Source organism: Condylura cristata, unplaced genomic scaffold (assembly GCF_000260355.1).
Source record: "Condylura cristata isolate star-nosed mole 26May11 unplaced genomic scaffold, ConCri1.0 scaffold00003, whole genome shotgun sequence".
Classification (NCBI taxonomy): Eukaryota; Metazoa; Chordata; class Mammalia; order Eulipotyphla; family Talpidae; genus Condylura; species Condylura cristata.
The window spans coordinates 5,712,450-5,739,300 of record NW_004567104.1 but is presented as its reverse complement, the minus strand read 5'-3'; the positions used below and the strand labels follow the sequence as shown (position 1 = coordinate 5,739,300).

The window sequence follows — 26,851 nt, the reverse complement described above, 5'->3', positions numbered from 1 at the left end:
GTAGTTGCATCTATTCTTATATTCTCTGTTGTTCCAATGATAAATTGACTCAAAAGCATGTTTATGGTGAATAGATAATAAGTACCTAGGGCTTAAAAAAATATTTTTAAGAGGATGTTATTTGAAAGAATCAAGCAAGAGATAACAACAGCCAAACTCCAAAATGACAAATTATTCTTTTTCCTTTTTTTTTTTCTCTTGAGGCTTTACCTTCCTTCCCATAAACCTTTTTATAGGTTTTACATCTAATTTATTTATCCATTCACTTATGAAAAGACATCTGGGTCCTGTTCAAGTTTTGGTAACTATGAGTAAAACTGCAGTAAACATAAAAAAATAAAGATAATAAACCATTATTCCCATAGTTTCTGTTTAAAATCCAGCTCTTAGTATCCTTGTTGCTTCTTTGAATGCAATGTCTTTTTTGTTTGCTGGTAACATAAAAAAAAAAATTCTTCTTAGTTTTCAGCAATTTTATCATTATGTGTATACATACACTTTTCTCTGTATTTACATTTTTGTTGTTAATAGGGATTCTTGAATGTACCTTTCTTCATTTTTGGACAGTTCTTTGCCATCGTGCAAATGTGGTTTGTTTCCAGGTTCTGTTCTCTTCTGTCTTTCTGAGATTGCAGTTAGACATGTTAAACTTTCATTACATCACAAATGTTTCTTATGTTCTTTCTATTTTATCTTCTTTGGTTTCAATTTGGATATTTCATATTGACTTGTCTTTGTAATCACTAACCCTTCTTTTGCTAGTCTGTTTTTGAACCCAAGTAATCAGTTCTTAATTTCATATTTTATATTTATACATATAAAATACAAATATATGCATATCTATATCTATGTCTATATTCAATTCTAGAGTGCGTTTGAGAATTTAATTCTCAGTTGAAATTACTCATGCCTCACCCTTTTTGTCCAAGTTTTCTGATTTCTTTAACTTAGTTACAATAGTATTATTTTACAGTCTTTACTTGCCAAAGACAATATCTGGATGGGTTCTGTTTCTATATTTATTTTTTTCCTCTTAGCTATTGGTCATATTTTCCAAATCCTATAGTTTCTGTATTTTTTATTGTATGATATTTTTATTGTATGAATTTTGTATAAAAGATCTGTAGATACTAACTTCCATCTTATTTCCTCCTAGAAAGAGCTCACCATTACCATTAGTTTGGCAGAAAGCATGAGATTTGCTAATTATCTTAGTGTAATTAAGAATTTAGCTTGGTGAATGCTATTATAAATTTAGTTAAGTATACTTCTGATATCGAAAGTCTGTTTTAAAGTTCTCCCTTTGGGAGAGATATTGTCTCATAAGTACCTCAAAATTGCAGGAAACATCACTTTTTCTCTCAAGCCCATTCCTGTGGACAATACTGGTCATAATTTGGTAATTTCTCTAGATTCCAATAAATCACACCAATCCACATAGCCATCAAATCCTTTTTTTTTTTATTTTACTTTTCTTTAGAAGAATCTCTCTGTCTGTGTAGAGCTGTTTCTTAGCAATGCCCAGACATGATAAATCTCAATAGTGAAGGAAATGTTTAGTAATTTCAGCTCATCTAAGACAGTTCACCTCTGGAATTTTAATTTGCTAATTTTTGCTTCCATAGCCCTCTAACAGCTTAAAAAATATCATTTTTGTATTGACCCATTTTTCTTTTTCCCTACCTAGTGCAGTGAGAATGATGACCTGCCACTGCCTATTCAGTATTATTGAGAAATAAAATTCCTGTTGAAATGTTTAAAATAGAATAGTGGCATGACCAGATTTTCATTTTAGAAATCTTTCCGGAAAATGTGTAGTGGTTGTATTAAAATGGGACTAGACTTAAGTCGAATTTTCTGGTAATGGGAACTTCTTCTTTGCAGCCAGCTACCTTCTTTTGAATCCTTACTTTGCCTTTTACTAGTTGTTTATTTCTAAATCAGTTATTAAGACAATGATAGCTGCTTTTTGGAGTTGTATGATTAGTTCAGTGCAATGACTGGCACATACTAAGTAAGCAGTCATTAAATGGTAACTGTTGTTAATTTGAACTTAAGGAGACCTTAAGAAGGAACTAACTAATTTGACAAATGTTAAGGAGATAGAATTTAAAAAAAAAAAATGCTCTAATGAGATGTGAAGATATATGTGACTATCAGGTTTCTATATTGAAAAACAATGTAAAAATATTGATCATTGAAACAGGAAATATAGGAGGAAACGATGATTAAGAGCTAGTTTTCAGAATAGTCATAGCCTGGGTGCCTTGGGGCATATACAGAAACAAGAACAACAAAACCCAACTGATGAAAGCAGAACGAAAAGACAGAGTGGTAACTGGAGTAGATGCCCAATACTAACATGTTTTAGAATTCATTTCATGTTTAAATGTACTTATTTTTCCTTTGAATTTAAATGCAATATATTATCACTGTTGAAAATTGGCTCATAAGAAGTGAAGAGAATGCTAAAGAACATGGAAAGAGCAGATCTAAAGAGCAAGATGCCTACTCAGCACAGGGCTTAAAAAAAAAAAAAAACAAGAACTTGTTGGAGAGAGATTATTTATGTGTCACTGGATAGCAAGTTGCAACTTTATAGAAGTTCCCTTAGGGGTGGGAGAAGAAGTCATTCACAGAGAACTCATCACAAAGCTATGGTGGGGAGGGGCTGTTCACAGAGAGGACTCACACTGGTGACTTTTGCTCTTCTTGCCTTGGGGACTATTGTGGAAAATCATCCACTGATGATACCAGGTTGGTGTTCCCTGTTGCAAAATCAGCTTGAAAGGGTAACTAGGGAAGCTGCTGACTCTGGGCTCTGGAGAAACAAAACCTACACTGCAGGTTCTGGAGTGGGGGAAGACCCTGTAGGAGTTTAATGCTGGGAGAGTCCTGCCATTACCTCCTCCGAACAGAAACATCAGACCCTCATCCACTACTAGGGAGCAGACAGTCAAGAGTCAATTTGGGGATGAGTGATAACACATTGGTTGCCACTGGGAAATCATGATCTTGCCTTATTGGTTTTTATCCACTCCTGACCCTTAACATTATGTTGTAAATTTTGCAATCTCAGGCATTACTCCTACAAATGTATAAGATTTTAATGGTGATAAATTGATTTTTTGGACATTGCCATTTAAAGAGGGAGTAAAACTTACAATATTTAAAACAATGACTGTATGAGCATGACATGTCAAGCATAAGTCTGACTTCAGATCAAGATTCTAACTCTATGACCTTGAGAAAGTCAAGTAAACTTTCTGTGCTTCAATTTCTTTCAGCTAAAAATGGGCTTCTTATTAGTTATCATCGTCATAGCAGTGTTAATAGACACATTCTGTAATGTGTATATTAAATGAAAAGACCCTGGTGAAGCACTTAGCATAGATTTTGACAATTAGAGTTTTATGTAGATTTTTTGTTGATAAAGTTTACTATTTTTCCACCAAACAGCTCTATGGTATTCAAGTTATTACTGTTCCTATTTGCTATATAAAGTGTTTGTGGAATAGACCCTGTGGCATAGACATAAAGAGTTTAAATAACTTACCCAGACTCACATGACTAGTAAAATTTGAAAGCCTAGACAATATATATATATATATATATGTATATGTATATATATATATGTATGTATGTATGTATGTACTTACAGAGATACACATTATAAGTATTTCAACACCTAGTATCCCTTGTTTAAATAGTGTTGAAGTCATATGCCTTAGGTAGTCTATTATGCTGATTTCTACCACCAGCCATTTTTCTTACATTACCTATTTTTATCACTTTCATTTAAAATTGTTCATCTCCTTTATAGACTGACGCTGAATTTTAAAAACTCTTCCTACAAAAGAGCACTTTACAAAAATCTCACTTACCAATATATTCCCCCTCCACACTATCATTATAGAGTCTACCTTAAATCTTTGCTCTGCATTTTATACACATTCCTTTGAACTCAATAATTACAGTGTGTGGAAGGTTATTTGGCAATTGTATGATGAGAGGCATTTTGCCAGACTTACTTTCAATGTTCTAAACTATCAGTTTGGAACTTGGGACAGTTTTCAAATACTTCTTAATCCCCAGGTGACTTTTTAGTCTTACCTCCTGGGTTTTTAATGTCCTTTTTGTATTCCCTTTCTTTCCTTTTCAAGTTGAAACATCTTTCACATTCTCTCTTTGGCTTCCAAGATATTCCCAGGGGTTCTCAAACAGCTTGAAACCCTTTCTTTGATATGCCTTATTCAAAAAACTGGAATCTACTTAGATGTCTCTGGATCAGTTTTTGCCAATAAATTCCCCAGAATCTATTCACAATGTATCTGTAAAATCTTGAAGACTTCCAGTGTAGAGAAAAGGCTGCACTTGTGATCTCTCAGGTCAATTGTTTTGTTGTTATTCTGCCAAAGACAAAATGAATGGATAATCAAAGAGATGATTTTATTCAGACTATTTATGATAAGGAGACAATTCATTTTAAAGAACATATCAAAGAACAGGAAGGAGGCCTGCATTGTTATTCAGGCAGGTCAATCAGCCTATGGAGATTGCAAAGGACAGAGAGGATCTATCTCAGAATAGGACAGGGCCGGTCCCTGCTGGCTATCTGTTTTTGTGGGGATATTTTTTACTTTCTTCACTTTTACATATCTGAGGACTCAGTTAAGTTCAACATTGTCAGTCCTCACTCTAGAGTTTTAGACAAAAACTAATCACACATTGTTTAACAACCTGAAGGTGAATCATAAACCTCCTGGGTAGGTTAAAGCAGGCTTTAAAGAAATAGTCTCTCAGGAATTAGTGGTGGCATGGCCCTTACCAAACCAGTGAATCATGTGTTGTTAGGATGGCAAAGTTCAGTATTTGGGGGTTCTAGAGATCCCAAGAGAAAGGAAATACTATAGGTTTGGGCTATTATGTTTTAGCTCTCACTTTTACTCGATATAGAAAAATGTAAAAGTTAGCTTAGGGAGCTATAGCCAGTTATTGAAGAAAACTGAAAGAATCAAAATTTGCAACTAGATGACAACTAATCCAATTTGCAGGTAGGTACCAAAGTTAAAGTCTCTAAAGAAGAGTTCTCCAGTTAGTCAATTAAACCTCTAATAAGTGAGATGTAATTTGCATGTTCACTCAACCCCAGGATGTTTTTCCCAGACTTAGGGAAACAGGAGGCACCTGTCAGGAAGACCAAGGGGTTGACAACAACCGTGGGGACATGACACAGGCCAGGGCACCAACTCTGATAGGCTGTTATGGCAAGAGGTTAATTGTCTTTAGTTTACTAAAAACAGGCTGGCTTGAGATAAGAGAACAGGTTGTTGATATGCTATACCCTCCATTTTCTCAGGCCACCCACTTTCTGACAATAAAAGGCATGTTGTAGATTCAATTCCTGTCTCTGTTCAATTGACTTCTGGCAGCAACAGGCAGTCTGACTCTGGCATTTTTGCTTACAGAGGTAATAGGTAGTTTTCTACTGAAATGTAAAAGTTGTATTTAAAGTTCTTAAAATGTAAGCAAAAAGCATACATATAGAATTGTATTAATTCTAGTTCAGTATATCTTTGCTTTAGAATATAATCTTAAATTTAGTACTGCTAAATAAAAAGAATTACTGTTACTATGCAAATGTTCTTACTTGTATAGATAATTAAAACAGGAAGAAAGTGTTTATAAATATATTTATTTAAAGTAAAATCAGAGATTTTACCAGAAAATTTTAGGTAATTAAATGCTTAGATGAGGACAAAAACTCAGATGTTTTGTAAGTAGGAATAATTCCTATTATTTTATGTCCTTATTTATATTATAGTATTCAATCATCTTGGAAGTCAGAATCATGCACGTGTACCCAGAATTTGAAGCCTCTAAAACACAAGTCATTAATATATGAAAAACATTTTAGAGAGGTTCACAGACACTTCATCTCATGTGTCAAAGGGGAAATGCATATCAAAAGAAAGACCAGTATACTTCTACTAGAAGGGCCAAAGTCCAGAACACCAATGACACAAAATGCTGATGAGAATGAGGAACAATGGGTGGAGACTCTCTGCTGGTGGTGGAAATGCAAAATCAGTCACTGTGGAAGACAGTTGCTGATTTCTTACAAAATCAAACTTACTCCTAACATACTATCTGCTAATGCCCATTTTAGTACTTACGCAAAGTCATTAACAATTGATGGCCACACAAAAATCTGCACATGGATGTTTATAGCAGCTTTACTTACAATACTTGGGAACAGCTATGGTATCCTTTAATAAGTGAATAGATGAACAAACTGTAGTTCATTCAGGAAATAGAATATTTTTTCATCACAAAGAGAAGTGAGCTGTAAGCCATGAAAAGACATGGAAGAAACATAAATGTATATTACTGAGTCATCGAAGTTAATATGATAAGATATACACCATATGATTCCATACTATGGAGACAAGAATATACCCATGGTTATCAGGAAAGGAGGGAAGAAAAAATGAATAGGTGGAACATAGAAGATATTTTAGGAAGTGAAAATATTCTGATATATTCTTAATATAGTGGAAACCTAAAACTTCTAAATAGTAATATCTTAAGAAAAGGCTCATCAGGTTTCAAATCACCATCATTCATTCATTCATTTATTTAAAATTATTATCTGGATTTTATTTAAATATTTGGTGGGTCATCTAGTTTTCTTCTCCCAGCAATTTGATTAAAAAAAAATTCTGAAACAATTTTCTAAATTTGGGAATCAGATTGCCTTAAGTCTACATGATCTAATAGATTAGTAATGAACCATATGCAAACCCACCATCATTTAAAAGTCAGTGAAAAACAATTATATCATTTTTATCATTCTTTATCACTCTGTTAAAACTGGTGTTTTGTTACCTGATTGTTGCTTGATGAAAACCAAAACTGATGGCAGATTGGTGATGCTGCTCTAGAACCTAGGTTTAGCAGGTAGAATCTTGGTGTCATAATGTGGGCAGTGGGTTATAATATGCACTTAAGCTGGAGCAAGGTAGCCCCAAAGCAGGCGCCTGTATTTTATTTATTTATTATTATTTATTGAGGTAATGTCAACTTATGTTATTGTTGGCATTTTGCATATATAGGGTTCTCCTCATCAGTTGGTGCATCTGCTACCAACTGACCACGGACACATGGTCCACCACCATAGTCTACTGTGCTGCTTTCACTCTGCTCTTACATTTTCCCCACTTACCCCTTCTAGATGCTTCATTCTTATAATCTGCTTTCAAGCACTAGTTTTTAAACTTGTTTTTTATCTAACCCTTTATTTAGTTTCTCTAAATTCTCTGTATGTATATATATGTACACACTATATGTATACCACATATATAGATGTATACACACATGTATAATATATACGGTATATATACGCATGCACACCATACAGGTATGTATATACATGTGGTGTATTCATGTACACCTACATGTATCACACATACATGTATGTACATGTGCATCATATCTTTTTGATCCGTTCATATATAATGGGACACTTAGGTTGTTTCCATAGTTTGGCTATTGTAAATAGTGCTGAAGTAAAGCTGGGTGTTCAGCTTTCATTTTGAATTAGTGTTTCTGAATTTTTCAGGAGTGGAATTACTGGGTCACATGGCAAATCCATTTTAACCTTCTGAGAAACCTCCATAGTACTTTCCAGAAGGGCAATACCTGTTAACATTTGTGCCACCAGTGTCGAAAGCTTCCCTTTCCCACATCCTGGATAGCACTCATGGTTTCTACTCTTTTTGATGTGATTCATTCACATACTTTGGAGTGGGTTTATCACTGTGATCTTAATTTTGTTTTAGAAAAGTCTTACTTATTTATGCATCCAAAAACTAGAGTGCAGGCTAGAGACATGGTGGGGTATTGAGAGGATTCACCAGAGATAGAGTTTAAAGCAGGCAAATGTACTGAATACACTGTTCAGGGGAACAGCAGACCAGATAGACAACGTCTACGGTGCCATGGCCAGCTGGGGATGAAAGTCATGCTGCAGTAGCTGGTGATAGCTGATATTGTTGTCTTTTTAATTTTATATATTTAAAAAATAATTATTCATTTTGTGCAATGTGTGCTTGCTCATCTTGGTTATAGTCCTCATGAAATTCCTACTACTCATTCACTGCCGTGTTATCACCATCGTCCCTTGTGCTCTTCCCACACCTATTTTGATGCTACTCCCCTCTCCCCTGCTGCAGAATGCCTCTGGTTTATAGTTGCCTGTTGATTTTGGTTTTTACTTTGTTATAATTGCTTTTTTCCCCTGATCTCTTATTTAGATCCTCTACATTCCTCCTAAAAGTGAAACCATCCAGTATTTTTCTTTTTCTGTCTGGCTTATTTCACTGAACATGATCCTTTCCAGATCCATCATGTAGCTGCAAATGACATGAGTTTATAATCTGTGATTGCTGAGTAATATTCCTCTGTGTATATGTACCACATCTTCTTGATCCAATCATCTACTGTGGGTCATTTGGGTTGTTTCCATAACTTACCTATTGTAAAGTGCTGCAATAAACATAGGGATGCAGGTGTCCTTTTGAAATAATGTGTTTGTGCCCTGTAGGTAGATACTTAGGAGTGGAACCCCTGCATCACCAGGGAATCTCCCTATCACTGTGTTCTTGATTTGCATTTCCCTGATAGTAAGTGATGGTAAATATTTTTCCATGGCTTTACTTGTCAAGATTATTTATTTTAACAAGATTTCCAAGTGATTTATACATATTAAGCAGTTCTTATCTAAAAGGCTCAGAGTAGGGTGAGTAATATAAATTAGAAAAAGCTTTTTAGGATACTGTACACCCACAGGCTAATAGCTAGTGATTGCTGTGTGTATTTACATTGCCAAATATTTTCTTCTCAGGGTGTCATCTTTTAGGTTTGCCATTCTTCTTCATCTGACATATTTAATCACCTATCAGAGGGCAGAGGAATGAACAGATGACAAAAAATTAACTTTGCTTTATTAAAATCTCAGAATCATTTTACCATGATATTTGAAGTTGTTTTGGATAATTTCATGTCCAGCACATCTCTTATTTCCATTTATTTAAAACCACCTTTTTTTTTTATCATTATAACAAACTTTGTCAGCAGCCAATTAAAAAATGAAGTGATGATGGGTAAATGCAATTGTCTTTCCAAGCAGGAAAGACTATTTATTGGTTTTCAATGGCATGAGATACTGATTTTTAAGAACTGGGGCTTTGGAAGACAGACATGAACATAAGATGGGAAACCACCTTTTTATCACCATTGTAGAGTCCATGTATCTTTGAAATGCAGGAATTCCAAATTGTGAGTCATGAGCTACTCCTTTGCACCTGGTGATTTCTTCATTAATTCAGATTCTTTATTTTAATAAGATTTCCTAGTGATCTTTATACATATTAAGGTTTGAACAGTTCTTATTTAAAAGACTCAGAATAGGGTGAGTAATATATATTAGAAAAAGCTTTTTAGAATATTGTACACCTATAGGTTACTAGCTAGTTTTGAACACTTTCCATATTACAGATACAATTCTGGGTGCTAGGAGTCTATGTGGTATAAAGGCAGACAAAGACTGTGCTTTCTTTGAGGGAGAGATAGACAGTAAATAAGTAAATGTGAGATGTTTGGATAGTGATATTTATGAGATATGAACGTAAACAGGGTAAGTTGATAGAATGTGCCTAAAGGGACATCAGTGAAGGTCCTTCACTTTTAACTGAATCATGAAAAATGAGAAGAAGCAGTCCTACAAATAACTAGAGGCTAAATAATGTAGGATAAATAACAGAAGTGTAGAGTAGTTTTAGTAGCAGAGCTGCTAAAATAAGAACAAGATTGACATGATCTAAGGACATGGCAGTGCAATCTAATGAGAGATGGAAAATGGAATAATGTATGTTTGGACAGGTGTTTGGTATCAGGGATGTAAGAACATGTAGACAAGCGAGGGATTTGCATTTAAGTGTGCAGGTAAATTTTTAGGAAATTTTAAGAAGGGACATAGCCTGATGAATCCATATAGATTGACTGTTTCTTACCTTCTAAATTAACTACTGTCCAAACGTATAAGTTATGGGGTCTCTTAAGCAAGAAGTTTAAGGCTTGAGGGTTTTATACTAGCACCTACATGGGGACGTGAGTGTGTTTTAAGATAATCTGTACATTTAAACAGACAAGGAAAGATATGTTACTTACAGTAAAATGGAAGGAGTTCAAGGGAGTTATAGATAATAAAGCAAGATAGAATGAACAGATACAAGCATTGGACATTTAAGTGATAGAAAATTTGACAAAGGAAAATGCATATTTAGTTCCAAAGCAAATCTAGCAAACACTAATAAACAAAGTGAGGTTTCTAAGGTTACGAAAGAGGAGATAGGAGAAAGAATCAAAGGGATGTAAGGGACGATAAAAGAAAAAAAAATAAAACAACTCAGATGACAGTGGACATAAAAAAGCCAACAAGGTTTCTTTCACTTTTTCTCCCACTTGAATCACTCATTGGTACAACTACATAAGAGAGTTTCTAAATCACAGAATGGATTGTTCTTTTTAGTCATCTATGGCAGAAAAAAAAATACAGTGGCACCATTAGGCTCATCTTTATCAAAATATATTCAGATATCCATTTACACATATCAAATTCACTTTTAATATAGTAGCTGGACTGTCTATGAATTTTTAAAATGCATTGCATAACTATTATGCTAATGTCCCTAAAAGAGAGTTTGGATATGAATTGTAAATTATCATTTACCAAGTTTTGTTTTACAAGGAATATCCAACAGACTGTAGTCACAAACCACAGGAACACTGGCAATCCAGTGTTTGCCTCAGTAAGAACACTTTACCCTTCACATTTATCCTCTGGTAAACAATGTACTTCATGGCAAGTATATCAGTCAAAGTTCAGGGAAGCAGGACCTGCAGCACGACATCTTTAAATTTATAACAAAGAATTGGTTTATGAGATTGTGGGGGCTGGCCAAGAAAGTCCACAATGAGCAAGACTAAGTGGGCACAGGTGGGCACAGGGAGAAGCTGTTCTCCCGTCCTGCAATTTTCGCCCTTTCTTAGGGAAACCTCTGCCCTGCTTTTAAGGCTGGCTCACTGATTCCATTTTACTCACCTAGATAATCCAGGGTAATCTCACTTACTAAAAGTCCATGATTAGGACATTAGTTACATCTGCCAAGTTCCTTCAGCCCAACACCTAGATTAGTGTTTGTGTGGTTGGGGACTTGAACTTCCCCAAGTTAATACAGCAGGAAAACAAATTGTCACAGCAAGGGTAAAGACTTCATTTTATAGCTTTAAATACATTTGATAAATAGTTAGTGGTTTCTTATCATACCATAATTCATCAGAGACTCACATCATTGTATGGATACATTATGTCATTAAACCTAGCAAGATGTTGTTACTTGAATGAGAGGCACTGATTACCATTATCCATTTAGAAGTTGTTAATGATTTCATTTTTTTTAAGATTTATTTATTTGTGCATACAGAACTGGGGTACAGGCCAGAAGTGCAGTGGTGGTGAGAGGCTTCACCAGAGAAAGAGTGGGGAGCAGAACAGGCACCGACGAAGTACACTGCTGAGGGGAGCAGTGGGCTGGTGAGGAGAGGTCTGCCATGTGGTCACCTCCAGGGCAGGCAGGAATCGAACTCATGTGGAAGTGGCTTTAGATTCTTAGTGCAGTGCTTTAACCTGCTGTGCCACTAGGGAGAGCCTCCTATGATTTCTTTTTTATCACATAAGTAGGTAGGTTATAGGTAGGTTGCCAATGAAGGATATGTTTTATAGATCTCATCTGCAAAGACTCTTGTGGGTTGTTGGAAGTTTTAGAATATTCCAGGTGAAGTGTGAAATCCAGGTTGAAAATATAACTCATTTCTGTGTAATCATTTCAGGTGCCTTTCCTAACAGAGATCTCAGAAGACAAGAACTAACTTGTCTTCAGTAATTTGCTGAGAATCATTTTCTCTTTCTAAATATATGGCTACTTTTGTTAATTTTGCATTTTTAATATTATGTTATTTTTCTTAAAAATGAGCTCTCAAAATTATAGGCTTGGGGGCCAAGTAATAGGTATTTAGCCCAGCAGATGAACTTTTATCATTTAATTTTTTTAACTCAAAAATTAATTATCCCAAAAAGATTTTCTCTCTCAAGATTTTATGTGTCTATTAATTTTATTGGTGTAATTCCTGAAACCCAGTCAATAATAATGAAAATTTTTCATCTAATTGAGAAGCAAATGCCAATCAATAATGAAACCAAATCAATAATGATGAAAACTATCTTTCATCAAGAAATATCAATAAAATATCAAATAGCTAGAGTTTATTTCAGAAGTTAACAGCCTAGTTTACACAGTAGATCTTAGGAAAGCTCTAAAATGTTCAGGATACTTTTTGATTCTGAAGTGCTAATTTGCATTCATACAAGGCAGGATCAACTGCAATTACAAAAATCCATAATCATCTTCCATTGCAGGTATTGGACAAATGGAAAGTGTTTTCATTTATAGCTTTGTTTATGAGGTAGTTCCAGGTTTATTCACTTTTGTCTGTCTTAAACATGGAATATATTTTCAGTTCAAACACTACGACATGCAAAATATTTATATAGCTAAGTGGTCTCCCCTTCTTCATGGTGCTGAACTGTTCCATTCCCACAATCATCATTTCTACCAACCATTATTACAAATTTCTGTGTATGTTTTGTAGGTTTCTGTACATGTTTACGATTTTAAGTTTCCTTTTTGGTTTTCATTGGCCTGATACACTTTTCCAAAACTTAAATTTCAAAGTTTTAGTATCACTTTTAGATATATGTTGAGTTTTGATATTTACCTTACTGAAAAAGCCTTTTCTTAAAACTGAAAGAGAACTTTTAAATTTCCTGGTATATTAGACTGTTTTGTATTCCTTACATTTTTTTATACAATTTATTGGTTACATATATTTTAAAAATTTTCCCTGGATCTGTAAGATAGTGTTGTAATGGTACCTTTACAATCATTGGCTCATGTAATTATTTATTCTTCCTGGGCAATAACTATTAGATCCATGATGAGAAATGATAAAGTGAGCATGTTTCCTCAGTTCCTCCTCTTCACCACATGTCTTCTTCAAAATATGATCTTTCTTGTCATTATATATTTTTTAAAGATTTATTTATTTATGCATACAGAGCTGGGGTACAGGTCAGAGTTGCAGGGGTTGTAAGAGGATTCATCAGAGATAGAGTGGGGAGAACAGGTCAACTGACAAAGTACACTCCTGAGGGGAGCAGTGGGTAGGTCAGGAGAGGTCTGCCATGCCATTTGTGTCACTTCCAGGTGTGGATCGAACTCATGCTGAAGTGGTTTTAAACTCACTGAGCCACCAGGGAGGGCCCTCTTGTCATTATTTTTATTTTGTCAATTTTGCTTAGATTGCTATCACTTGACTTGTCAGGTTTATGTCCTTTGTATCTTCACCATGCTTCTATCACCCTTAATTTACCAATTTTTGTTAATTGCATTATGTTAACACTGTCAAACATATGGCACTAACTTTTATTTTCTCATCTTAAACATGGTGTTTTAATCTCACTTCTACATTTAATTATATTCATTGCTACAACCAAATCTTTTTCTAAATTTTCCTTGGTCATTTTTCAGTTATACTCGCAATCATTTCCTTGAGAAGACCTCTTGGAAACAATTTCCTGCATGTATAAACAGCTTGAGACTTTAAATACCCACTCCTAATATGTTCTTGCCTTGATTATCTTGATATTGTTCTATGTTTTCTAGAACTGATCATTGCTACAAAAATCTAATGCGAAACATGTTTCACTACTTTAAAATGACTTGATTATTTTGTCTGACTGCCAAATATTTCTATATTTTCACCTGCATAACTGCCTAAAACAGTGAATCATCAATGGGGAGGAGGAGGTAGAGTGGTAAGAACAAAGAGGGAAGGAAGCACAATTGTCTCTGGTGGTGGTATATGGGCATGTGGGTGGTGGCTGAACGATGGTGGTGATATCTGATGGAAGTATTACAAAACAGAATAACAAATTCTATTTTTTCTCTAAAGTTTAGTTACTTTACTAAGATATACCTTGGTTTTGACTTGTCCAAGGCTATTACTTCTCATAAACAGTGTCCTTTCTATATATGTCAAGTTATGTCTGCTCTTATTTGCAGTAAGTTTTATTAAATGATCCCTTTAAATGTGTGGTCTATTCTGGTTACTTTCTTAAAGACTGACCCCTCTTATGTGTTTGTTGGATCTATGTACATATATATATATGTGTGTGTGTGTGTGTATAGTTATTATATGTGCATATGTAACAGTTTTCTCTTATTTATTTTTCTCATTTATATACACCGCATTTCCCATTGTTAGTACATTGTGGTACATAGTATCTTCTACCCATTTGTACTTGAGCTTTGAACAGTTCCATTTAAGCACCTCTTCTTGGGTCTTCATCTCGTCCTCAAGTTTTTTCACTGCTGCTTTGTTATCTTTAGAGAGGCCACATCATTTTTTAATGTTAAATTTAATTTAGGGTAAATGCTTAGTAACAAAAGTTGTCCAAGTAAATGACATCCATTTTCTATGTATTAATTAGTTTGCTGCTCTTTTTAAAGTTTGTTTTGTTCAGTTTTTATTTTTGCTTAAAGATACTTGTGTACTTATTATGCCAAATTAAAAAAAAATTTTCTTCTATTAAAGTAATTATTTTAATTGCGATAACATTGGCTTGCAATATTTCGTGTATTTTGGAAGTACAGATTATCTGCATCAATGATTTCCACCTTAGCGCACCCACCAATGTATCATCTATAGGTCACCACCCAAATTGATTGTGCTCTCTTCCCTCTTTATTCTGTCTCTCCCCCACATCTCACCCTCTGAAATTTTAAATGTTCACATAGTTTTATTATTTGCTAGTCCTTGAATTGGCATTTCAAATGCTCCTCAGTACAGGTTGAACTTCATTCTACTTCATGCTCCATGTATTTTACACTTTTGTTAAATTGTACCAAATTACTCAGTTACCTGAATAGTGACTATTGCTTTTCAATACTTTCATTCACCTGCTACTTTTAGCTGAATTTTCCTTTCCTCTTTTTGATCCATTTTCACTTCCATGCTCCATATTATTAATTAAATTACTGTCTGGACTTTACGATTGACCTCAACAGTATCTAATTTTTAAAGTTTCCCCTCTCTTTACATGTGTAATCATAACTTATATAATCATATTACTTATAAGTGTGTCCTATTACATATAATATTTTTTTCATTTGGGTACTGCTTTCATTATTGACCATTTGGAAGAAAGTCCATGACATAGTCATTTTTTTTTTTTTTTTGCCTCGCTTATGCCTGAGCACAAACATTTTGCATCACACATAGTCAATATTTTTTTTGAAATGATAAGAATTACAAAAAATAACAAAATTATGTTCATGAATATGTGGCACAGTTTTTCCTAGTCTCATTGATGCACAATACAACCACTCTGGGAAAGCCACTCCTGGCTTCCTTTTTCTGAAGTCACATATCGCTGCAGATCAAAGGATGTGACTGCAGATGTACTTGATTAGTTATTCAGACAATCAAGCCATGTTTTGATCATTTTAATTGTTTCATATCAATACAGAATAATTTGTTTATAGCTTTTTATGAGTCCTTTATTGCTCTTAAGAGATTAAAAAGCAAAGATAAAAAAACAAATTTTCTTAGTCTTTTACTATTAAATGACAGCTTTGTCATGGCATAAACACATTAATAGAAAAAACTTAAAATTTGACCTTTAAATTTAAGTTGAAATAAATGGAATAGCAGAAACTTAAAGCTCCCTAAACAGACTCTTGGTTTTAAAACATACAAAAGTTTAGATAAAGTGAAATTTGAGATTTACTCCTATTTCATTCAGTTTGGTCTCTTGCTGAGTTTAATTTCCATGTCATTTTCTTGATCCTTTTGTAGCGTTGAAAGCTGTATTTGATGAGAGAAACCTGTTCCCCAAAGAAATTCTGAATCGTGAACATAGAGCTGAGCAATTATGTCAAGAGACAAGTGAGGAAGTGAAGATAAAAAAAAAGAAGAAAAAGCAATTTTAAATAAGAAGAAAAGAAATGTGTCCTTGTCATGTAAAATATGCATGTAAAATGCTGAGATGTCGTCAATAATTTTGTCCTTTTCACTTTTTTTTTTGAACTTCAGCAAGTTTGTTTTTAGATGATTTTTAAATGTTGCTTTTAATTCATTATCCTTCACTTTGTTTCTTAGTAAAAGACAGATTGGGGAAAAATGGGGAATATCAGTCTATCGATTATCAAGTGTTTATATAAAAATATAATTCTAGAGCAAATTGTTTCAAACAGTTGCACTTATGTTTAATTGTTTCTATCAATAAACATTCTTGGTTAATTTTCATTGTAAAACCTATTCTAAAATTGAATGTGAAATATTCTGGCACAGTTTTTTCTATTAATTGACAAAGAAAAGTAAAGTTACTGGACTATCCAAAAGACTAATTAGATCAGTTAGGAAATGTATGGCTCTGAAAAATCAATACCTTTTTTTGGGGGGGCTTGTTTCTTTATAAACCTTTTTTGGGGGGGCTGCCTTATATACTGTGTCCTGCTTTATATACTATGAATTACATTCATATAATTGTACTAAATATTTTTATTTTATGCATTTACTTATTAAGAGTTTTGAGTCATAAATTTTTCTTCCCCCCCCTCAATTTATCTTAACTTTTCAATTGAGGTAACCACATTGTAACATTTCATAACTTGTGTGCCACTGATAATCAGCATGTGTATATATTACATTAAGTTCTCCTGTAAAGGTTCAAATCTGTTCATTTCCATAAACACCGCTGAGTCCTTCCTCCCTATTTATTTACCTTCTTCCCTTTCTCTCTGGTAACTACTAATTTGTCTTATAGTACAAAAGTTTATTTTTGTTTTATTTACTTCATCTATTTATTTGTTTTCTCTATAAACTATGAATGTATAAAATTATACAGTGTCTTCCTCCAGCTAGCTTATTTCACTAAACATAATTTCTTCTAGATTTTTCCACATTGTTTGAAATGGCAGGATTTTACCTTTTTTTTTTGACTAATAATTTAATAGTATTCCATCATACACACACACCACATCTTTATCCATTCATCAATTGAGGGGCACTTAAGTTGTCCCCAGTTCTTTGTTGTAAATAGTGCCATCATCAATTGTTGCAATTGGCAAGAATTTATATTTTTTTATTGTTAGTATATTCCATTCTGTGTAATATACCACATCTTTCTTTGAGTACTGAAATTGGTTTCCATAGGTTGGCTTTTATAAATAGTGTGGTCTTGGTCTCTGATGTCATGGAGGTGCTCTAGTTTCACCAGAATAACAGCTTCCTGAGTCCAGTGCTGCTGGAGACTCTATTTTGGATTATTCTTCTGGGAGAAAATCAGGACACTGTCTCAGAAGTTACTTTCCAAACCTCCCCCTATTGTTCATTTACTTTTTCTTTAGCCTTTGGAATTTTCTGTGTATGCTATCAAGTCATCTACAAATAATCACAGATATACTTATTTATTTTTAATTCATATATTTATCTTGCTTAATTGCACTCACTGGGAGTTATAACACTTATATTACATATGAATGGTGATGTGGCCATTATTGTCTCATTCCTGGCCATAGAGGAAAAGTTTTAGGTTTTTCACCATTGAGTATGACGTTGGATTGTAGACTTGTAATATATGGCCTTTATTATATTGTGGTATCTTCTTTTTATACCCATTTTATTGAGAGTTTTTTTCATAAAAATATGTTGATTTTTTAATATATTTAGATAATTTGTGTTTTTTTGGGGGGGATTGACATGGTATATCACATTTATTGGTTTATATATGATTCTATTATTCTTTAAAATATTTTTGTATACAACAGTGCATATGATTAAAAAATACAGGACCTCTTCATATCTTCACATCACACCCACAACCAAGGGGATGACAGTCCTCCACCATTTTTCATTGTGCCAGCATCTTTCTATCCCCTCCACCTACTTGCTTCCCCTCCAGTAGACTTAGTTTTATGGTGAGTTTTCTAGGGTTTACTTTTGGTTTGTTACTGTTTCCTGACTCTTTGTTTTGTTTTGTATATTCCCAATATGAAAAAAAAAATCATGTACTAGTTTTTCTCCTTCTGGCCTATTTTGCATAGTATAATCATCCAAGTCCCTCTATGTTGTTATGAATGGTAAGACTTCACCATTTTTTATATTTGAGTACTATTCCATTAGGTATAAGGTACACATATTTTTAATATAGTCTGATGCCATTGTGTACTTAATTTATTGTCATAATTGTAACAATATTGGTATCCATCATTCCATCCAAATTAGTGTTTTTGAATTCTTTGTTTAGATATATAGGTGTAGGATTATTGAATCATATAGAAGATCAATATTTATTATTTTGAGAAAGTTCCACACTGTTTTCAATAAGGAGTGTATAATGAAATTATATATATATATATATATATATATATATATATATATATATATGTAAGTTTCAAAGGTGTGTAATGAAATGTATCTCATTAGGGTTTTGATTTGCATTTCTTTGATGGTAGGTAATAATACGCATTTTTTTCCATGAGCTTCTTGATCATCTGTATGTCTCTTTGTAGAAGTATCTGAGCTCTTCTCCCATATTTTTCTTCGTTATTTCTTTTCTTTCTGCTGATTTGTATAAGACTGTCCTTTTAAAATCAGTATTGCTTTGACTATTCACAGCACTGTTTTTTCATTTCTTCAAATAATGCCATTGAGTCCTTTATAGTGATTGCATTTCATTTGTACAATGCTCAGGTAGTATTTGATTTTAACAGTATTAATTCTTCTAATCCATGAGAAAGGGAATATCTTTTCATTTTTTTCTAACTTTTATTTTATTTTTCAATTATGCTTCAGAGTTTTTATTCATATAGGCCCTTCACCTCCTTTTCTGAGGTTTACTTCTAGTGTTTAATTCTTTTTGATGGGATTGTTTTCTTGACTTATTACCTTTACTGCTCACTGTATGCATAATGGATCACAACTGATTTTTGTGAATTGATTTTGTAACCTTAGCTTTATTGTAGACATTTATTATTTTTATTAGGGTTTTAGTGGAGTTTCTAGGGTATTCCATGTATATTATCATATCTTCTGAAGATAGTGATAGTTTTACTTTTCTTCCTCAATTTGGATTCTTTTTATACCTTTTCATCCTAATTCTTCTAGGTAGAAATTCTAATACTCTGTTGAATAGTAATGATAAAAGGACATGACTTTGTCTTGTGCAAGATCTTAGAGGGAAAGTTTTCCATATGTCGCTATTGAATACAGTATATATTTGTTGTGTGTTTTTTATCTATGACCTTTATATTCCATCTATTGCCATTTTTGAGGGGTTTTATTGAGTCTTGTCAAATCTTTTTCTGCATTTAACAATTGTTTAAATCATATAATTTTTTATTTTTCCTTTTGTTCCTGTGTTGAATACACTGACTAATATTTGGTTGCATCTTTGAAATAATCCACTTAGTTATAATGTATTAATTTGATTTTGTTAAGCTTGATTTTGACTTACTTATTCATACAAGAACTTAGGTGCAGGCTAGAAGAATGGGGCTGTGAGGATTTACCAGAGACACAAAGGGGAGCGGAACAGGCAGATCTACTAAAATACATTGCTGAGGAAAGCAGAATGGGGTGGCATAACAGGAGAGGTCTGCTGTGCCAGGTGTCAGCTCCCTGGCTGTGATGGCTGGTGGCTGGGGTTAGCTTGCTATTTCTGTGACTTTAACCTCTGTGCTACAGGGAGGCCCTCAATAGGATCCATTTGGTTTAATAACATTTTGTTTAGATTTTTATATTTATGTTCATCAGTGATAGAGGTCTATATTTTATTTTCTGTGTGATTTATCTGTCTGCTTTTAGTATTATAGTAATATTCTCATATGTCTTTGGGATCATTTCTTTCACAATTTTTTTGAAGTGTTTGAGAAGAATAGGAATTAACTTGTTTTTGAGGATTTATTAGGATTCTTTGCAGAAAAATCTGGTATGTTTTATTGTTTGTTTGGGGGGATATTTTGACTACTCTCAGTTTTCTTGCTTGTAATTGGTATGTTCAGGTTTTCTACTTCTTTCTGATTTCTTCCAGCCTTGGAGGATATATACCTTTAAGAGTTGTCCATTTCTTCTAGGTTTTTAAATTTATTTGCATAGAGAGATTCCTAGGAATCTCATATAATCATATATATTTCTAAGATATGTACTGCTAATTCACTTTCATTTTACATTCTATTTATTATTTTTCTCATCTATTTTTAGACTGCAGTATTCTAGAAATGTCTTCTAAACACGTGATATGATCCACTTTAATGATTGTTGTGCCCTGCTGGTTTTCTTCCTGCATGATTAGTCCATTAATGAGCATGTGAAGATGTTGGTATCACCTAATACTATTGTATATTGCCTGTGTAGTTATCTGAGATATTTTGGCATGTGTATATTGGTGAGTGTTATGTTTTATTCCCTTCATCATTATATAATCATTGTCTTTCTCTTGTAATTTTCAAGTGGAAGAGAAATTTAAATATAAATATAAAATTCACATTTAAAAAGTACATTTATTCAGTTATTTATGCATGCAAATACGTGGGTACAGGCCAGAGGTACAAGGTGTGAGAAGATTCACCAGAGGCACAGTAAGGAGCAGAACAGGCAGATTGACTGAAATAAATGATTGAGGGAGCAGTGGGCAAGACAGGAGAGGTCTATTGCACCATGTGGGTCACCTATCTGGTCAGGGATTGAACTAGTGTTGCAGTGGCTGCAGATCGCTTCATAGGGCTGACACTTAACCCCTTGCACCACCAGGGAGGCCCACCATTCACTGTTTTTTTAGGAGTAATATTTGTTTTTTAGGTTGTAGTCCATCCATTCACTTTAAATTTTTCTTTGTCTTTTTTAAGTCAAAGGGGTTTCCTGGTGAGAGCAAAACATTTTTTTTAAAGATTTATTCGTATTTATGCATTTGTATTTATGCACATATAAGCTGGAGGTGCAACGGGTGAGAAGATTCACCAGGGACAGAGTGGGGAACAAACAGACATATCTCCTGAAATATATTGTTGAGGGAAGCAGCAGATGAGGCAAGAGATATATGCTGTACCATGTAGGTCACTCCCTGGCCAGGGTTAAACTCATGTTTCAGTGACAGGTGATAGCTTGATAATGTTGAGACTTAACCCCTGCACCACCAGGAGGACCCTGGGTTTGTTTTCTGATCTGTCAATGTGTGGCCTTGGGGTGGGGTGTGGGGGGCAGCAGTACTGGGAGTAACCTGGGATGAGAGAATCAATGAGAATCCTAGAGAGACTGCATAGGGATGTGATATGTGGCCCCTATACAAAGGCAGTCTCTTATTTCTTAGAATCAAATATAAAGGTGGGGCAAGTACGTAGGGAGTGTACATGCCTGGGGAACAGTTATTGAAGATGTCAGCTAGGGTGAAATGACCAGGAGCTATTATTGCCTGAGGGGCTCCGTTTTTCCTGCTAGTCAGCACATATTATCTCTATTCTATTATCTGCCTGCTGTTTTCAGCAGATTTTCCAGAATGTTCCTCAGACAAGGAATTTTGTCCTTGGTGAGAAGTCCCTTTTCTGACTCTCCACATTGCTGACAAACAGGAACTCTGGGCACCTAGACCATAGCCCCAGAATAAGGAGGGCGGGGACCCTAAATCAATCTGTCCCTTTCATTGTTGCCATCATTCCATTTATCTTTAGAGTGATTATTGTTTGTCTGGGAATGCCTTTATTTCATCCTTTTATTTAGGAGTTTCTTACAGGATATAGTTTTCTTGGCTGAATGATTTTTATTGATTTTGTTGAATGTATCGTTATCGTTTCATTCTTTCCTTGACCGTGGAGATTCTGCTCAGAATTCTGATAAGAGTATCCTTATAAGTTATTGACTTTTTCCCCAGCTACTTTCAATATAATTGCTTTGTTTTGAACTTGTAATTCACATCAATAGGCTTTAGTGTAGGTCTCATTTCATTTAGGTAAGCAGGTATTCTTTTAGCTTTATGGACTTGCGTATTTAAATTTTTACCCCAAGTGTTATTGTTTACTTCTGTTAATTCTTTATATATGTTCTCTGTCATACCCTCTTCCTTTTCTAGGATACTCATTATTCTAGTGTTGCCTTTTCTAATGGTGACAGATGTTTTCAGTTGTACCTTCATTTATTCCTTCCAATCTTGTTTCTCTTTCTGTTCCACCTAAGTCCTTAGTGTATTACTATCTTCATCTCATGTATACTTATGTCTGTAGCTTTCTCTAGAGTTTCTGATCTGCTTTATTGAACCCTTTGACCCCTGAATTTATGCTATTTTCTTATTTAATCCTTCAATGTCTTTTTTTTAAAAGATTTATTTATTCATACAGAATTGGGGTACAGGCCAGAGATGCAGAGGGTGAGAGGATTCACCAGAGACAGAATGGGGTGCAGAAAAGGCAGATGGATGAAATACCCTGCGGGTAGCAGCGGGTGGGTCAGGAGAGGTCTGTGGGGATCGAACTCATGAGGAAGTGGCTTAAGCCTCTTAGTGTAGTGCTTTAACCCACTGCGCCACCAGAGAGGGCCCTTCAATGTCTTTTTTTATTCACTGATTTTATTTCTGGCCTCATTAATTTGCTTTTTGAATTGTATCTCTTGATTAACTTTCCTCAGTCCTCTTGTATGCGTTTGACTTGACCTTCTGATTTCCCTTGCATTACTTTGACATTGTATCTGGATTGTCCCTCTATCTCTGAGTTTCTTTATTATAACAGTTCTGAACTTTCTACCAGGGAGATACAATCTTCCATTCTTTTTGTGTTTGATTCTGGAGAGTTCTAACCATGTAATGCCCTTTTCTCTTGTGGTCCCATATTTCCATTATTTTCATGTGTTGTACATTTGATCTGTCCATTTTGTTACTTATGGTGTTGCAACTTTATTATTATTTTTAATATTTAAAAAAATCACTCAACATGTTAAACTGTTTTCCCACTGGTCATGCTGCAGTTTCATTTTATTTTACTTCACTTATATTATTTTCTATTTTGACATTTGCTGGCTTCAGTATGTACTTAGATTTGTGTTGTAATTGCTAAGTCAGCAGATGGTGAGAGGCTTGGAGGGATTAGTATTAGTACAGATGAGTTGGGGTAGGGCTGGATAGTATTTGTTGCCACTGATATCCCTCTTTCTTATGTTTGGAAAGAGAAATTCAGTCCCTGTGCATAAGTCTCACAAGAAATTAACTAATACTAGAGTATGCTTTACTCTGTGCCTGTTCTATTTTTTTACTAGTGACCCATGCTGCACTGTAAACTGTTGGACCTCCAGGAAAGGGCAAGTAAAATATTTTTTAAAAATGAAAAAGTTGCTGGGGGGAAAAAAAATTCCTAGAGATGTTCAAGCAGAGGCTGGTGACTGTCTCACATGGTATTGAAGAGAATTCTTACAGTGGGTATGAGATTGACTGGATAATTCATTATTTCAGAGTACATAATTTATGAATCACAGGTGACAGTACAGCAGAATGAAATTTTAGCCACAACTACAGAAATTTGAAGAATTTCAATATGATAAAAAGATGGAATATGAGTATCAAATACTTTTTATGGCATCCATCCATTCAAATATAGAGAGCACATGCAAGGGACCATTTAGAGAGTAGATATGCACATGTGAATAGAATATATTTCTCCTGTTTACTGGAGTGGAAAAAAATAAAGTACACTTGTTTATTAAAGAAATATTGAATGAGTCCAATTATATTTTTTCTTTTATAATTTGGAAATTATTTTACTAGACTTGTATTACTTTGTTTTTTAAACTTCTGGAGGTGACATAATTTGAAGTGTCAATTATGATTAATATGTCACTATATTGTGTGTGAACATTAGTTAAATTCAGACACTTTGAAATATAATCACAAGTATATTATTAAGAATGGAGCTTTTATTTATTTATTAAAATACATTTTTATGTCATCCTTCATTTTTGTACAATGTATGGTTTCCCTGTGAAATTACCACCACCAATTCACCTGTGCACCATCATCATAGTCTCCTGTGCTCTTCCCACTCCTGTCCTGATCCTCCTCTGCTATAGAATGTCTCTGACCTATACTTTTCTGATGGTGTTATCTATCTTTCTTTATTATAGTTCCTTTTTTCCAGTCCCTTATTCAATTCCTCCTATCAGTGAGATCATTCAATATTTTGCTATTTCTTTTTGGCTTATTTCATTGAGCATAATCCTTTCCAGCTCCATATAGGTGGTTGCAAAGGGCATGGGTTGAGTGCTTTTATATTGCTGAGTAATATTCCATGGTATAAATATAGCATATCTTGATCCAGTCATTTATTTTTAGACATTTGGGTTGCTTTCATAGCTTACCTATTGTAAATTGTTTATTTTATGTTACTATTTCTACCAATCTGACACAAAAAAGTCTGAAAGGAAAAAAGTAAAATGATATTTAGTCATTATATCTTATTTATTCTTTCATCTCACAGTTGTGGCAGGCAAATAACATGGTCTCACCTATGAAATGTTAATAATATTGAAAAATATCATCTATTTCTGAAGTATTTCAGGTCCACTTTTCCTACAATGAAAATAATAAAATTAAATTGGAAATACCATAATTTTCAGTAGGCTACTTCTTTGTAATATGTACATATTACATATATAATATGTAATAAAATTTATCCTGTTCTCTTTTCAGAATGTTTTCTCTTATCTCTCAAAATATATGGAGCAAGATGACAAAGACAAACGCCTGAAATTAAACCATGTTCCAAATTAACTTTTAAGTTCCTTACTAATTAGGGATGTGCCTATATACTCTTAAGGTTTAGAATTAAATGTAACTTCACTCTAAAAAACTAAAATGTTAGGAAAAGTAATGAGATAAAACCTCTAGCTATGTTACTAATTTTATACAAATTTCCAGATTTACTTTCTATAGTGGTAGTTGAGATGGTACACAAATTTATACCAAAACAGTTTGGCTCTCACTAATGAATATACTTTTTTCCTCCTGATGTTCTAGTTGTAAAATAGATATGTTGAAAGAGCTGATTTTTGAAAATGTTCAAAAGATTTGCAGTAATATTTTAAGGACATTTACAATCTATTAATTTTTGCCTATTTTGTCTATTATTAGAATGTACTCCAGGGGAGAAAAACTCACTGTTTTTGCTTTTTACTTCCCAAAGGAAAGGGAAATATATATTTTGTCTGAACTGCTCTAAAATAAGGTGCTCACAGAACAACTTCATTAAACAATCTTACTAAGACAGACTGTCTATCTCTGTCACTGCAAGGAAAAATAATGGCCAATTCCTGGGAAAATCACATCGCGATCTGAGTCATATACAGACATAATAATTTGGTACTTTGCTAAGTGTACATATGACGGATATTTGCTGGCGCCACTACATGGGTAGAAGTCATTGAGTGAATGATGACCTAGGGTATTCAGATTTTTTATTTTTAAATGTAATATAGAATAAGAATGATAGGGTTCTTGTTACATAACATTGTTTCAGAAAAATTCAGTCTTAATTTATAGCTGGAATAGAGTTTGCTTATGTTAGAGCTAATGATAGAATATAGCTAAATATTAGTATATATTTAGAGATGTCTCCATGGGTAATTAATAATTTCAGTAAATTAGGAGATTAGGGCCTATGAAATCACCTGACCCCTCAAGCATGTTACTAAATTATAGCCTATTAGGATACAGAAAGTACCTAACAAGGCCTTGAAAAGGTTTTGTTTTGTTTTGTTTTTTTAAGATTTATTTATTTATTTGTGCATACAGAACTGGGGTACAGGCCAGAGGTGCAGGGGTGGTGAGAGGATTCACCAGAGACAGAGTGGGGAGCAGAAAAGGCCAACTGATGAAGTACACTGCTGAGGGGAGCAGTGGGCTGGTCAGGAGAGGTCTGCTGTGCCATGTGGTCACCTCCGGGGCAGGCGAGGGTCAAACTCATGCAGACGTGGCTTTAGCTTCTCTGTGCTGTGCTTTAACCTGCTGCACCCCCAGGGAGGGCCCTGAAAAGGTATTTTTTTAAGTCAATTCCTTGTTCTTTATTTTATTGTTTATTGATTTTAAACATCTTTGCTTATTTGTTCACAATATAGGATTTCACCACAGTGCCCATAGTCTACCAAACTCCACCACTTCTCCCTCTCTGTTTTCTGTTCTTCTTCTTACCCTCCTGTCTCTCTCTCCTCCCGAGTTTCTCAACTTTCGGTTGCTTTCAAGGGTAAGTCTTAAAGATGAGTGGATGAAGAAGATGGGATACTACTCAGCAATTTTAAAAGGTAAACTTATGCCTTTTGTGGTAACATGGGTGAAACTGAAAGGAACTGATTAATCTAAGTGAAGTGATGTAGAAGAAGAAAGATTAATACTGAGCAGTTCTACGTCTATATTGTATCTAGGCAACCAAGCCGAGAATCAGACAAACTATACATCAGTTCCTTATAAAGATATCTATATTCACTTTTCTCCTTTCTTGTGAATTAATAAGAAATTATATTGTGATCAATAAATGAATATAAGTTTAATTAAAGTCAACCATATTTTCATTTCTTAGATGGGAATAAAACTTATTCACAAATATCAAAGGAATAGTGAAGAATACTAAAAGGTGTGCAA

At 34.1% G+C, this 26,851-nt stretch overlaps 1 protein-coding gene across 1 annotated transcript in view; it reads left to right on the top strand.

Moving 5' to 3' along the window:
• WDR49 (WD repeat domain 49) overlaps nt 1-24,988 on the top strand; it is a 155,407-nt gene extending 130,419 nt beyond the window's left edge. Inside the window, exons 18-19 of the mRNA XM_004675382.1 lie at nt 16,039-16,136; nt 24,908-24,988. Of these exons, the coding sequence (XP_004675439.1) occupies nt 16,039-16,136; nt 24,908-24,988 (179 nt within the window). The remainder of the gene's footprint in view (nt 1-16,038; nt 16,137-24,907) is intronic.
• Nucleotides 24,989-26,851: the final 1,863 nt, after the last annotated feature.